This window comes from Dipodomys spectabilis, unplaced genomic scaffold (assembly GCF_019054845.1).
Source record: "Dipodomys spectabilis isolate Male_0828 unplaced genomic scaffold, ASM1905484v1 ptg000052l, whole genome shotgun sequence".
Taxonomy (NCBI): domain Eukaryota; kingdom Metazoa; phylum Chordata; class Mammalia; order Rodentia; family Heteromyidae; genus Dipodomys; species Dipodomys spectabilis.
The window spans coordinates 3,950,027-3,965,123 of record NW_024870729.1 but is presented as its reverse complement, the minus strand read 5'-3'; the positions used below and the strand labels follow the sequence as shown (position 1 = coordinate 3,965,123).

General features: G+C 45.3%; 1 protein-coding gene across 3 annotated transcripts in view; it reads left to right on the top strand.

The window, feature by feature from the left end:
• The window catches only part of Plat (plasminogen activator, tissue type), a 28,276-nt gene that overhangs the window by 4,764 nt on the left and 8,415 nt on the right, over window positions 1-15,097 (top strand). For 2 of the 3 annotated variants that reach the window (XM_042679448.1, XM_042679447.1), the window contains exons 2-7: window positions 7,223-7,317; window positions 8,652-8,694; window positions 11,330-11,467; window positions 12,133-12,243; window positions 12,527-12,701; window positions 13,731-13,822. In XM_042679448.1, coding sequence (XP_042535382.1) covers window positions 7,246-7,317; window positions 8,652-8,694; window positions 11,330-11,467; window positions 12,133-12,243; window positions 12,527-12,701; window positions 13,731-13,822 — 631 coding nt within the window. In that variant the 5' untranslated portion in view covers window positions 7,223-7,245. Of the gene's footprint in view, window positions 1-5,078; window positions 5,125-7,222; window positions 7,318-8,651; window positions 8,695-11,329; window positions 11,468-12,132; window positions 12,244-12,526; window positions 12,702-13,730; window positions 13,823-15,097 lie in introns of all 3 variants that reach the window. The other variant, XM_042679446.1, reaches the window with a different exon arrangement.

Sequence of the window (15,097 nt, the reverse complement as noted above, 5' to 3'; positions counted from 1 at the left end):
GTTCTTCAGCTCAAGGCTAGCAATACCACTCAAGGCTAGCACTCTACCACTTGAGCCATAGCACCACTTCCGGCTTTTTCTGCTTATGTGGTACAGATGAATCGAACCCAGGGCCTCATGCATTCAAAGCAAGCACTACCACTGAGCTACCTTCCTAGCCCAGCACTCTGCCACTTTGAGCCACAGCTCTTCTTCTGAGTTAATTGGAGATAAGTCTCAAGAACTTTCCTGCCCAGGCTGGCTTTGAACTGCAATCTTCAGATCTCAGCCTCCTGAGTAACTAGGACTACAGGCGTGAGCCACTAGTGCCCAGTGTGTTCACAGCTTTGAGTGCAGCTCATACCTGCTATTTATCTGATGCCTCTAACCAACAGAACTATCTAGGAAGAGGGGTATGATTTACCCACTAGAAAATGCAGGAACACCAATACTCAGAGGCCAGGCGGTCCACCTCAGCAGTAGCTGGGGTTCTAAACTGAGAATCCTTGCATTGCAACAAGCTGCTCTCAGACATATCAAGGATATCACAAGCAAGGTAGCATGTATAGTTCAGTGGTAGTGCACATGCTTAGCATGCATAAGATTCTGGCTTTCCATCCCTAATACTGGTGGGGGGCGGGAGGGCAGAGAGAAGAAATGGAACAGTGTCAGGTTTCAGGTGTCAGCTAGGAGGACCCAGCATCCTGGTTGAGTACCAATGCTACCTCCTATACCATGTGCCACTATGATGCAGTTCCTTCTGCTTCTAGAGGTTCAACTTTTGCATCTTCAAAGATGAAATAATATTGACTTAAGTGATTTAATGTATGTAAATTAAGTGATTTGTAAACTCAATACCTGGAATTGAGTAGGCGGTTCCCTCGTATGTGTTGAATGGCATGAATCTACCCACATTTTCACATGTGAATTCAGATAAAGTATAAAAATACAATGAAAGCTTCTGATCACTATTTCCTGATCCAATCTGTGTTTCAATCTGGAGGCATCTATAATTAACCTGCACAGTACTTGCTTTAAGGAGTGGAGGGAACACAGGGGCCATTATCATAGCCTAACAAGATGTTCTTTCAAATTGATGATCCATGTCAGGGTTTGCTTATCTACTGCATTGGCTAAATTCACTTTGGTCAGTTGACCCTTGAATTTCTCTTCAGTAGGATCTGCATGCATTAAAGGTCTTTTCCTTTCCAGCCACTGCTAAGTACAGTGGCTGACTGCCATAACATTACCTATTAGGAGGTGACATTTAGGGGTATCTTTTTTTCAGCTCTGGAATAAAGCTTATGACATCTTAGGTCAACCAATGAAAGTTAGGTATGGTGACACATTGCCTGTCATCCAGGGTCACAGGTCAGACCATTGTTGAGTATAAACACAGACAGTATTTGTTTATTAAAAGTTTTTGAAGCTGGTCCTGGGGCTTGAGCTCAAGGCCTGGGCACTATCTCTGAGCTTTTGTGCTCAAGACTAGTGCTCTGCTACTCCAGCCACAGCTCCACTTCCAGCTTTTGGGGGATTAATTGGAGATAAAAGTCTCATGGACTTGATTGCTCAGACTGGCTTCAAAGCTCAATCCTCAAATCTTGGCCTCTTGAGTAGCTAGGTTTAAAGACATAAGTCACTAGCATGTGGCCACAAGACAGTATTTAAAAAATAGATGTGCTTAAATGATAGAATACCAGCCTACCCAGTGCAAAGCCCTGAGCTCAAAACCCTTGCATGGGGTCTGGGAAGGTGGCTCAGTGGTAGCGTGCTTGCTTTGCATGCATGCAAGAGGCCCTGGGTTTAATTCCTCAGCACCACATAAGCAGAAAAAGCTGGAAGAGGCATTGTGGCTCAAGTGGTAGAGCACTAGCCTTGAGCTGAAGAGCTGAGGGACAGCACCCAAACCCAGAGTTCAGACCCCATGACTGATAAAAAACAAAAACACCCTGCATCACAGAAAGACAGCAGAGACAGTAAGAGAGAGAAAGCTTTTTGTGTGTGTGTAACACAAGAAGAGGCAGTGATTACTGTTTTCCTAGATTCTAATCCATACTTTCTTACTTCTTTCAAAGACCCAGGTTAGCTGGTAGACCGTGGAGCTTAGAGGAGATGGAACAGGTACTCCAGTGGATTTTCCAGAGGTTAATTTCATGGAGCTTAGATGCAGATCATGTCTATATTTTGAAGATGCTTTAGAGAGAATGTTTCCTTTATGGTGCGTATCAGGACACCAGGAGAGAATTCTACTTTTTTCATTTCATTTCAATTGATTACCTTAGACTAAGAAACAGATTCTTCCTTTCTTGGTTATAGAGTTTTGTTCAAGAAGAGAAGGCTGGGTGTGGTGGTGCATATCTGCTGCCCCAGCACTTGGGAAGCATAAAGGTTATGAGTTCTAGGCCAGCCTAGGCTACATATCAAGAATTTAAAAAAAAGTAAAGGAAAAAAAGAAAGAAAAAAGAGCACTTGCCACCGAGTTAGGTCCTTAGATATGCAACAAATAAAAGGGGGTGGCAGGTGGCAGGGAGAGGGTGTAGGCATAGGGAAAGAAAGAAGGAGAAAATGGCCTATGGAAAATTACCATTTTTAAAGGTTAAGCAAGACTTCTGGATCTGGGGCTATAACTGACAGGCCTCAGGCTCCTGCCCTACATCTGACCCTGCTACAACAAAGATACTGACAGGGGAAACTTTCTGCCCTGTCCACTGCCTAGTTCCTTCTCCCAGAAACACATCTTTGGTGGTTCAAGAGGCTCTGGCCATTTCTTCTCTAACTTGGCTCAGTTCTGAGCTAGGATCATGGGGGAGGGGGACGGTGGGCAGGGGATGGGGTGGGCATTGGTACTCTTGGAGACTGACTGTCCTACTCAAATTTCCAGAGAAGTAATAAGATTCTTGCTTTAGCAATCCTTGCACATGGTGCAAAATTAGGTGAGAGTGTCAATTTACTTGTGTTTTCCTCTTGCAATCTCGGCCTCCTGTAGTTTGCTCTACAAACTACAGGTCCTCCAGCTCACCAACATCCAGGGCCATATGGTTTGCACCTAGAATCAGACTTCAATGGATGGGCTCTATTTGTCCAGTTCTTTTATCACAAATTGCTTTCCTGTATTTAAATATAAGCATTTCTACCTAGGGAGGAACCTCTCCATCACCACTGGGCTTCTTTTGTTTTCATAAGAACTGTAGCTCTGAGCTGAGCACTGTGTGGTTCATGCCTGTAATCTTAGATACCCAGGAGGGTGAAATATGAGAATTGTGGTTCAAAGCTAGCCCAGATAGAAAAGTCCTTGAGACTCTTTTCTCAATCAGCAAAAAGCCAGAAGTGGAATTGTGGCTCAGATAGTTAAATTTCACCCTTGATGAAAAAGCTAAGGGACAGCATCCAGGCTCTGAGTTCAAGCTCCAGTACCTGGAAAAACAAGAAAGAAAGAAATGGGGGAAAAATTAGCTAGGTTATCCTTGGTTTCGCCTCTTGGTTTTGCATGACTAGGAGCAGGTTTTGTGCCTCAGCTAATAGGTGCTTCTTGAAGGGATGGAGGGACAAAAATGACAACTTCATCTGGTCATTTTACCTCCTGTGCATGTGTTCAGCAGTTGCTTTCCTTAGTGCAGATTACTGTGAAGGGAGGATGGAGAAGGTAGGAGGGAGGCAGAGAGGGAAGGGTGATAAGGCTCAAGAACCGGTACCCTACCCTTCCCCAGGCCCTTCAGCCAGGCCTCCTGCTGCCGGTGCTTCTGTCCAGTCCACAATCATCTCATCTTCCCTGCATGCTAGAGGAGATGACCATGTGTCTGCTGTCCTCCCCTACTTTCTCCCTCCCTACCCCCTTCCTCTCCTTCCTTCATCCTCCCCCTCTCCTTTCTTCTGTCTTTCTTCCCTCTCTCCCTCCTTTATTTTCTTCCTTGTTCTTCCCTCCCCCTTTCCTGCTTCCTCCCTCCCTCCCTCCCTCCTTTCCTTCCTTCCTTCCTTCCTTCCTTCCTTCCTTCCTCCCTCCCTCCCTCCCTCCTTCCTTCCCTCCCTCCCTCCCCCCTCTCCCTCTCTCTCTCCCTCTCCCTCTCCCTCTCCCTCCCTCTCTCTCTCTCTCTCTCTCTCTCTCTCTCCCTTGTTCAGTTATTTGATAATCTCGGAAAACTATTACATAGCACCAAAAGAAGAAGATAGGCAAATAACAACAACAAAAACCATGTAAAACCCCTAAAGGGTTTCTCAGATTTAGTCCTTCAGTCCTACCTCCTACCCAGCCTCCCCACAACACATGTGAACCTGTTTCCCTGAAGTCCACAGAACTATAGTCTGGTCTGGCCAGGCCTGTGGGCCTTGAGTTCACATTTCTGGTGTTCATTTTGTTCATCATCCTGGCACTGCCCCAGACCTCCACACCCACTGCTCTAACAGCGGATACACTTTCCCCACTCTTCACTCTCCCATCTTGGGACTGAACTGTTTTCGAACTGGTTGGTGGGTGACTAATTTCTCTGTCATCCTCTTCCCCCATGTGGCCATCCAGAACTCTGTCTACCTCTGTGGAGACTGGTGGGAGCTATCATGTTGCTGATATGAAACTCATTTACACTGGACTCAGGGCCTAGCAAGAAGAAAGGCAGCTGGAAGACAGAAAACAAGGCTCTATTTCTTCCTACAGCCCACAACATGTGTTTCTGTCCCTTGTGCTTGATTGGGAAAGGGCAGAATGCAATGTACCAGTTGGTATCTTCTGCCCACCCTGTCTTTGAGGCTGCTCTTCCCCAAGCCTTGACTACTTCCAGTACTTCAGGACTAGGGCTGATCCTTGGGGAGGAGTAAATATTGTTCATATTTCACTTTGCCTTGTCCAATTTTTATAATTGGTTCTATTTAGAAAGACTTTGAGTACTTGAAATACAAATTTACTTGTCCATGTGTGCTGGCACACACCTGTGGTCCTGTGACTACAGGTAAGATCAGAAGCAGGTGGATACGTAGGGCAAAGGTCAGGTGACCATAAGATGAAAAGGCATGGTGGATTCATGGGCAGGATGAAGAAGAGAGCTTTCTTCTTCTCTGAGTGGTGTGTTTCTTCTTTCATGTAATTATATATTTCACCCCAACAGGCGCTGAGTTGAGCATGCAATCTGTCCATCTTACAGACAACAGAAGGTAGGACAAGCTGGCTGTGGTGGCTCAGGCCTGTTATCGTAGCTTCTTGGAAGGTGGGGATTGCAGGGTTGGAGTTTGAGGCCAGCCCAATCAGTCAATCAATCAATTTTATCTTGACCAGTGGTGGTATGGTGGTGTGGTGGTAAGGTGGTAAGTGCCTGCCGTCCCAGCCATAAATAGAAGCATGAATAGGATTGTAATACAGCCCAAGCATAAGTCAAGACCTGATCTTAAAAATAACCAACCCACTATGTAACTTGTGGGCAGAAATGCGAGGGGGAACAGGAAGAAAAATAGGGGGAAGTGGTGAAATTGCTCCAAATAAGAAAGGTACTCATTAATTGGCTTGTGAAATGGTAACTCCTGTGTACAATGCAATAATAATTAATAATAATAAATTATATTTTTAAAAAACCAACCCAAAAAGTAGTTGATGGAAAAGCTCAAGAGGTAAGAGTGTCTGCTTAATAAATGGAAGGCCTGAGTTCAAACTCTAGTACTTACTACTGCCCACTCCCCCCAAAATCCATTTAGAGAAACATCAAGATAGAAGAACAGGATCTGTTTTTAAAATTTTGTGTGAGTATTGATATAAAATTATGAAGGGAAATTTAAGCAGAATTTTGGGAAATTTTGAGGAAAAGGAAATTTAAAGAAAGATTTGAAAGAGAAATCCAGAGAATTTCCCCAAGAGCAGAAGATTCTACCCAGGCCCCTGTTTTCAGTGGCCACCACTGCTACTTCCTTTCTTCCTTGACTCCTTGGAGCCAGTGAGCCAGTGGCATAGCTTTCCCTTGAGTGAAGAAAGGCCCTCACAGTGCTCAGCCCTCCCTGCCTGGGGCCTGCCAGAGAAGTGCACTCAGAGTGTCCTGGAGAAAGTGTGCAGTCTTGTGCTCCATCCCTCCCTCTCTCCCCATTCTCATCTTCCTTTATGCCTCATACATACCCTGAAGGGAGCCTAAGATTTAAGAGATGGCTGATGATGCTTCCAAATGGACTCTTTCCAACAGAGCCACAACCACCCAGACAGATGGAATCCTGGCAGCCTCTGATCTCATGGGCTTTGGTTCCTGAGGATGGGGGAGGGATGGGAATCAGGGTTGTTGTGACTGAGAGAAATGAGTCAGGGAAGAAAGGTTTTGCTGTGATTCTGTGAAATCAGACCACAAAATAACACCGACCAACTAACCTACTTTCAGTCACCAAAGGAAAGATCAGGAGAAAGGCAAATGGAAACCTGGAATTTGAGGTCTGTGAAGATCTGAATATAGTGACTAAAAGCCAGATGCTGCCTCTGTTTGTGCAGATCTTCACTTTATTGGGCTTGTCATAGTCTAAAAAAGGAGAAGGTAGGGATTCTCTTGGATGGACAAGACCAAGGGGCCTGGAGCCAGCTGTGGGCCTTACAAGCAAGACAGCTGAGAAGTCAGGTGAGATGGGCTATGCTGTGATATACCAGCAGCCTACTCTGAAACACACAGCAGCCCTTACTGTGCTTCCAGTGATATTACCCCAGGATAGCAAAGCCCTTTCCTGGAAGCCAATGATTGGGACTGTGGTCCCTGGGCCACCAAGAAGTGCCAGAAATGGCCTTGTCCTTCTGTCCACAGAAGTTTCTAGGCAAAATAATCCTTCAGCAACCAAAACATCCACCAACAGATGAATGGATAAATAAAATATGGTGTATCTAGACAGTGGAATATTATGGAGCCTCAAAAAGGACAAGCAGAAACATGGCTGAACTTCAGGACATGAGGCAAATAGATATCATTTTTTTGGGTCAGTTGTGGGGTTTGAACTCTGGGCCTGGGTTCTGTCCTTTAGTTCTTCAGCTCAAGGCTAGCACCCTACCACTTGAGCCACAGCACCACTTCCAGCCTTTTCTTTTTATGTGGTGCTGAGGAATCAAACCCAGGGCCTCATACATGCAAGGCAAGCACTCTACCACTGAGCCACCTTCCCAGCCCGATACATTACAATTTAAAAAATCATCTTCTAGACAATTGTCCCAGGACTGATGGTAGAAAGATCCGAGTCTCAGGCTCTTAAACTTTTGCACTCTTTGACCTCCTATGTTAATGTCTTCCTCTCCTTTTAGGATTGAAAGACACTGAAGAAAGGATGAATCTGATAAGGAGAGAGCTCTTGTGTGCACTGCTGCTCTGTGGAGCGGTCCTCACCTTGTCTAGCCAGGTAGGTGTCACCATGTCCTTGAACCTTGCCCTGCCAGGCAGCTGTGCTTGCAGATATTCCTGGTATACCCAGGAGTCCATTCCCTTCCAAGTACCCTGGGATGGGAAAGATGTTCCACAATGGAGAGCATGACCATATGACATAAATATACTGTACACTATCCCATCTGAGTGAGACATTTGAGGTCTAAGTTCCAGCAGTGGAACCTAGGCATTTATTCAAACTGAGAACCCCCTGCTTCTGATTGCCTTCTTTGAAGCTATTTTAGAGAATATATTTGAGCCAAGGGCCAGTGGCTCATGCTTATAATCTTACCTATTCAGGAGACTGGGATCTGAGGATTACAGTTCAAAGCTAGCCCAGGGAAGGGAAGTCTATGAGACTATTATCTCTATTAATCACCAAAAAGCCAGAAGTGGAAGCTAATGCCAGTGGCTCACACCTATAATCTTCACTACCATCCCAGGAAGAAAGGTCCATGAAACACTTATCTCTAATTAACCACCAAAAAAGCCAGAAGTGGAGCTGTGGCTCACATGTCAGAGCACTAGCCTTGATCAAAAAAGCTCAGGGACAGTGCCCAGGCCTTGCATTCAAGCCCCAGGACCAGCACATACACAAAGCTAGAAGTAGAGATATGGCACAAAGGGTAGAGTGCCAGCCCTGAATGAAAAAACTAAGTTGAAGCTCTAGGACCAGCACCAAAAAACCCCCCAAAAGACCCAAAAATAAAAAACAAGAGCTAGAAATGTAGGTTGGTGGCAAATAACTTGCAGAGTATGTATAAAACACATGGCATGATTCCTGAGCACTGGAAAAAATTTTGAATAATCCATCAAGTATAGAAGACATGCAAGTACTATGTGTGAGCCATAGAAGCAGGTATGCTGATAGGAATGGAATCTACACACTCTTCAAACATTCCACATGGCAAAGGTCATATAAGGTCAAAGATGCTTCTGTAGCAAGGTTTTAGGGAGGAAAGAATTGGACTAGCTACTTAGAGGACACTGTCTAATATGGTAGCTAGCAACCAACACATGATTAGATAAACTTTAAATTAATTAAAATTAACTAAAATTGGAAAGTCAATTCATTGGTCACATTATCAACATTTCCATTGGCAACCCTATTGGATAGCATGGATAGGAACCAGTTCTGTTTCATGCATAAAGTTCTGCTAGTGAAGGGGAGAGGAAGGATTAGAAAAAGGTAGGATATGGACATTCCACCCAGGCCATTTCTTGAGAAGACATATACCTGAGCAGATAGCACCTGATTGACAGATTCTTAGGTGGTCTTTGTTCTGATTCTTCCTCCTGGTCTCTTTGCAGGAAATCCACTCCCGATCCAGAAGAGGTGCTAGATCCTTCAGAGGTAAGAAGATGGGGTGGATGGAAGCAGAAGGCAGGGTCACTCTAAGGTACTTTATACTGTCAGGAGGTTCATATACCCATTGCCTGCTTACTTTTTCAGGGGGATTCTTCCTACATACCAGCCAACCAATTAGCTGAACTCCCCAGACAGTATCTAAGAGGAACAATCAGGTTGTCTGGGGATCTATGTCTGTGGAACCCACCTGCTCAGTGGTCAAATACCCTTGTTATATGCCTGAGAAAATGTTGTATACATGGCCATGGCAGTGCAGGTCCTGTGGAGTCTTCCCCAGGCCATGATTTCTTAACTATCTCTGTTCTAGTACCTCCTGTTAGTAACTGGGATAACTAAGCTGGGCTATTTCATAGGCATGGTGTGCAAATTTTCTTTCCACAACTCCATGTTTAAATTTCTTTTTAGGAAGTAGAAGAACATTTCTATCAGGATTTCAAAAAGAATGAAAATAACAGCTGCCTTTTCTTGATTTGGATTTGAAGAATTCAGTTGAGGTCACAAGTTACCAAGCTGAGGCCCCATCTTTTCTCCCCCATGTCTTGGTTCCTTAGAGTTTGGAAGACTTTTCTTCCTTCTCCCCCTCCCCCCTACCCGCCTTTTTTTGGTCAGTTGTGGGGCTTGAACTCAGAGTCTGGGCACTATCCCTGAGCTCTTTTGCTTAAAGTTAGCACTCTACCACTTTGAGCCACAGGGTCACTTCTGGTTTTGCGGTGGCTCATTGGAGATAAGAGTCTCACAGACTTTCCCGCCCAGTCTGGCTTTGAACCATGATCCTCAGATCTCACCCTCCTGAGTAGCTAGGATTACAGGCGTGAGCCACCAGAGCCCAGCTCTACCCCCCCCCCCTACTTTTTTGGAGGGGGGTGATGCTAGAGGATGAACCCAGGACCTCAAGCCAGTGAGGTACACTAGGGAGGTACACTCCTGCCCTCTAGAAGACTTTTTAACATCCCTGTAATAAGTGAAAGTTTTCTTACAGTAATAGCCTCCCCCTGATGACTTTGTTGTTATATAGCATAGTGTTTCTTACAGCAATATCCTGGACTCAGCAGGCCCTCAAAACAATCAATGGTTGTTTTTTTTAATTTAATTTGTTGATGCTGGGGATGGAACCTAGGAATGGTATGTGCTAAGCAATTATTCTATGACAGGATCACATCTCCACTTCTTTAATCAAAAGTAAAGGTGCCAGGTGCTGGTGGCTCACATAATGTGAGCTACTTGGGAAATTGAAATTGGGAAGATCACAGTTCAAAGCCATCCAGGGCAAAAAAGTCTGGGAGACTGTATCTCAATGGAAGATTGAGTGTGGTGATGCTCATCTGTCATCTTAGTTATGTGAGCCAGTGGCTCACACCTGAAAGCCTATCTACTCAGGAGGCTGAGATATGATGATCACAGTTAAAGCCAGTCTGAGCAGGGAAGTCAGTAAGACTCTTATCTCCAATTAACCATCTGAAAACCGAAGTGGTGTGGCTTCAAGTAGTAGAGTGCTAGCCTTGAGCATAAAAGCTCAGGGACAGTGCCTAGGCCCTGAGTTCAAGTCCCAGGACTGACAAAAATAAAAAATGTGCACTATTTAATATTAGATATATATTAATAAATTCTTTCAAAACAAAGCACATCAAACTGGGAGCTGGTGGCTCATGCCTGTGATCCTAGCTACTCAGGAAGCTGAGATCTGAGGATTGTAGTTCAAAGCCAGCCCGGGCAGGAAAGTCTGTGGGATTCTTGTCTCAAATAAACCACTCAGAAAACCAGAAGTAGTACTGTGGTTCAAGTGGTAGAGCGCTACCACTGCAGCTCTTCAAGAGCTGAAGAGCTGAGGGACAGCACCCAGGCCCAGAGTTCAAGCCCCACAACTGACAAAAAAAAAAAAAAAAGGCACATCAGAGGAAAATCAATAAAGAGAGTCAGTCATTGGTGATATAATATTAGGTATTTTGACTGGATTATAGCTGCCCCTCAGTGTTGGCAGGTCCTGAAAACATCCTGTCAAAATCCCCACCATGGATGGACAGATTCCTCACCTAAGAGGGTACCGATGTCCTGGATACTTCCAGTCATATCTAGATTACCTATAATACCTAATATAATAAATGTTATAATACCTAATATACATGCAAATAATCATTCTATTGTATTACTTAGGAAATAATGACAAAGAAAAAGTTAACATGTTAATCAGTGAAGATACATTTCTAACTATATTGTTCACCCACATTTGCTAGAATCTGTGGATACAGAAGGTTCACTGTATATTGAAAGCAAGTGAGAGCCGGGCGCTGGTGGCTCACGCCTGTAATCCTAGCTACTCAGGAGGCTGAGATCTGAGGATCGCGGTTCAAAGCCAGCCCGGGCAGGAGAGACCGTGAGACTCCTATCTCCAATAAAACCACCAGAAAACCGGAAGTGGTGCAGTAGCTCAAGTGGTAGAGCGCTCGCCTTGAGCTGAAGAGCTGAGGGACAGCGCCCAGGCCCAGAGTTCAAGCCCCACGACCTTCAAAAGAAAAAAGAAAAAGAAAGAAAGCAAGTGAGAGACTATTCTCAGTAGGTCCAGCCTTTATTACTATTTTTGTTATATTCTGAAGCGGTCAACTTAGGGTGTCTTGTGTTACAGGGACCTGCAGAGATGAGAAAACACAGATGATTTACGAGCAGCGTGAGTCATGGCTCCGTCCCATGCTCAGGGGCAACCGGGTGGAATATTGCTGGTGCAACAGTGGCAGGTCACAGTGCCACTCAGTGCCTGTGAAAGGTAAGTATCCAGGCCAGGCAGGGTGGTACACACCTGTAATCTCAGTATTTGGGAGATGGGGACTTGAGTATCATGAGCTTAAGGCCAACCTGGGCTACATTAGTGAGATAGTGAGCCTTTGTCACAACCCTCTCCCCCTTCCCCCAAGAAAGTCTATTGACTTTTCCAAGGCCAGCACTCTATCATATAATCCAAAGCTCAATTTCTGGCTTTTTGCTGGTTAACTGGAGATAAGAGTCTCATAAAACTGTCTCCCTAGGCTGGCTTTGAACAGCGATGCTCAGATCTCAGCCTCCTGAGTATCTGAGAGTATAGGCATGGACCACTAGTGCTCAGCTTGTATTGACTTTTTGCTTATGCTTTATGCCTGGGTCTCAGCTCATGGCCTGATCTCATCTCCAGTGTGTATATACCTTCAGCAGATGGCAGGCATGGTGCCCTGTGAGCAAAAGTGAAGGAAGGTATTAGGTCAAAACAGGTGACTGTGTGGCGCTGGGCAAATGCTGTAAGCCTCTGTTTCCTCAAATGTACAATGGGGTGATACTTTGTGGCTAGCTGGGACATTCCTTTTGTGTATTACAAACCAGTTGTTTAACATCTTAGTTCACATTATTCTTGGAACTGCTTCCAAAGTAGCCAGGGGTTTCCTCATTTACGCTTGATAGGCTGCACCCAGCCAAGGTGTCTCAACGCGGGAACGTGCTGGCAGGCTCTGTATTCCTCAGACTTTGTGTGCCAGTGCCCCGAAGGCTTTGTTGGGAAGCGCTGTGAAATAGGTGAGTACAAAGGGGTGTCTGTAAGATAAGTTCTGATTGCACCCAGAAAGAAATGGGAGTGTATGGTGGAAGGAGTAGGGAATGGGGACTAAAAAGAGCCTAGGGACCCACAGCATTGGAGTCAGTGGGTGGCACCTGTCTTGGCATTGCCTGTGGGACATCTCTGGCCACCTAGCTCGCTGGGTCCAGCAGCTTCAGCAGCCAGTCTGACCCATTGGACTGAGAGTATGCGGAGCAAAGGGGTCTTGAATGTGAGTTGTCATTATGTCCTGCTGTTAATCAGATACCAGAGCCACATGCTACAAGGGCCAGGGCATCAACTACAGGGGCACATGGAGTACAGCAGAAAGTGGGACCGAGTGCATCAACTGGAACAGCAGTGCACTGGCACTGAAGCCCTATAGTGGGCGGAGGCCCGGAGCCATCAAGCTTGGCCTTGGGAATCACAACTACTGCAGGTGAGAGGCAATTATCCTCCAACATACAACTGGGACAAAGACAGTGTCAGATCATTACAGAGAAACAGAGCCAAGACCACACAGATAGGTGGCAGATGGGTGGGTAGATGGATGGTTGGGTAGATGGATGGGTGGCTTGATGGACAGATAGACAAATAGAAGACAGGTAGGCAGATGATAGGCAGTTAGGTAGCTAGATGGACAGACAGGTTAGAAGACAGAGGCTGATTTGGGGGGACAGACAGAGGCTGATTTTGGGAAGTACTGGTGAAGCTGAAATTCTAGGGCAGGCCAGAAATCTGAACAGTTGGGCAGGAGTTGGTATTGTAGTCTTGGGGCCAAATTTCTTGTTTTTGTTTTTATTTTTTATTTTTGGTCAGTCATAGGGCTTGAACTCAAGGCCTAGGCACTGTCTCTGAGCTCTTTTTGCTCAAGGCTAGCACTCTACCACTTTATGCCACAGTGCTACTTCCAATTTTCTGGTAGTTAAGCGGTGATGAGAGTCTCATAGACTTTCCTACCTGGGCAGGCTTCAAAACACAATCCTCAGATCTCAGCCTCCTGAGTAGCTAGGATTACAGGTGTGAGCCACCAGTGCCCAGCTATCTTGGTTTTTGCTTGTAAGGCCTAATTAATTGATTGAATGAAGTTCAGACTCATTAGCTAGGATAATAAATACTTAAAGTCAACTGACTGTATATTCTAACCACAGCTATAACACTCCTGCATAGTAGCACCTAAATTAATGTTTGATGACATACCTGATGACTGTAGCCTGGTCATGTGAACTCAAAAACTAACTAGTATTGTCCACTGCTGTTAACTTGGCAGCCATGTACATTTCCTTCAACTATACTTAACTTCCAAATACAGAGAATTAAGTGAGTCATACTTCTGCATAACATGATGCAAATGTCCAGTGTTCAATCCACAAGGCACTAACCCAGTCCCAGAGGAGAAGACAGTCTTGGATCTAAAGTAGAACTATTCTTTTTAACTCTCCCTGGTCTTCTCTGGTTGATTTTTCAGAAACCCAGACCGAGACTCAAAACCCTGGTGTTATGTCTTTAAGGCGGGGAAGTATATTGCAGAGTTCTGCAGCACACCAGCCTGTTCCAGGGGTAAGTGACAGCCACAGCCAGCCTATCTTCCCCTGTAGTGTCCCTAGGGAAGAAGCGCCTGGGAGGACAAGGCAACAATCTTTCTTCATCTGAGAGGAGGAGCAGGCTGGGGGTGAGTTATCACTTCCTTAGAGAGAGCAGAGGGAAGAATTGAGGAGACGTAGGTTCTCCCCCCAGCCTGGTCAGCCTCCTCATCTACAAGGCTAAGAATGGGACCGAATCAGTGCTTTTCAGTTCTTGAGAGTGAATGGGGTTTCTTCCCTTGTGGATTAATGGTGTCTCTTTCTTCCTCCATCTCTCAAAACTTGTAATGTGAAATAATTTCCTGTGTTGAAAGAAAAATACAGGTTTCAAAAGAGCAATCAGTGATTGCCTCACAAATAATTATATTATCGATCCATAGCATGAAACATTTTAAGTTCTAAACACATACCACTCACACACACACACACACACACACACACACACACACACTCACACACTCACACACTCCTCTGCAGGTCTCTGGGTAATGCTGATATACCTGTAAGGACAGACATAATAATTCTAATGGGTTCTCCACATCTCTAGACCTAGTCTAAATTAAGAGTAACAGATCTCATCCTCCAGATCTCTCCTATGTCATTTTGGCAGAGGTGGACTTTTTCAGCTTCATGTGGGGAGAAAAGAAGGGGAGGTAGGTGGCACACCACAGGAAACTCCTAATTGCTTTCAAAGCAGCTTCACAAACCATTGCTACCAGTCTTACATGGAATCTATTCCTGTGGAACTTGAGGATCTCTGGGAGCTGTTCACAAAGCAGTCAGGCTGCCATAGCTAGTAGAAGCTGGCACCGGAGATGAAATCTATTAGTCAGCCTTGCATCACATCTGAGATAAGCAACTGTTCCCAAGGATTTATTTTGGCCCACAGTCTTAGGAGTTTCAATCCAGGATCACTTGACCCCATTGCTTTGGGCCTGTGGTGGCATGTCATAGTGAAAGAGTGGCAGGGAATTAACTGGCCACCTCATTACCAGGAAGTAAAAGACAGAGAAGGGAAGAGGCCAGAGCTTCCCTGACTCCTCAGAGCCACACCTCCATGACCTATGACCTCTGACTCAGAAGTTTCTACCTCTTAAAGCTTCTACCACCCCCAGCAATGCACAGATGACTTCCCTGACCCCCAGAGCCACACCCCCATGACCTATGACCTATGACTCAAAAGTTTCTACCTCTTAAAGCTTCTACCACCCCTAGCAGTGCACAGATGGAACCCAGCCTCTGACACATGGGC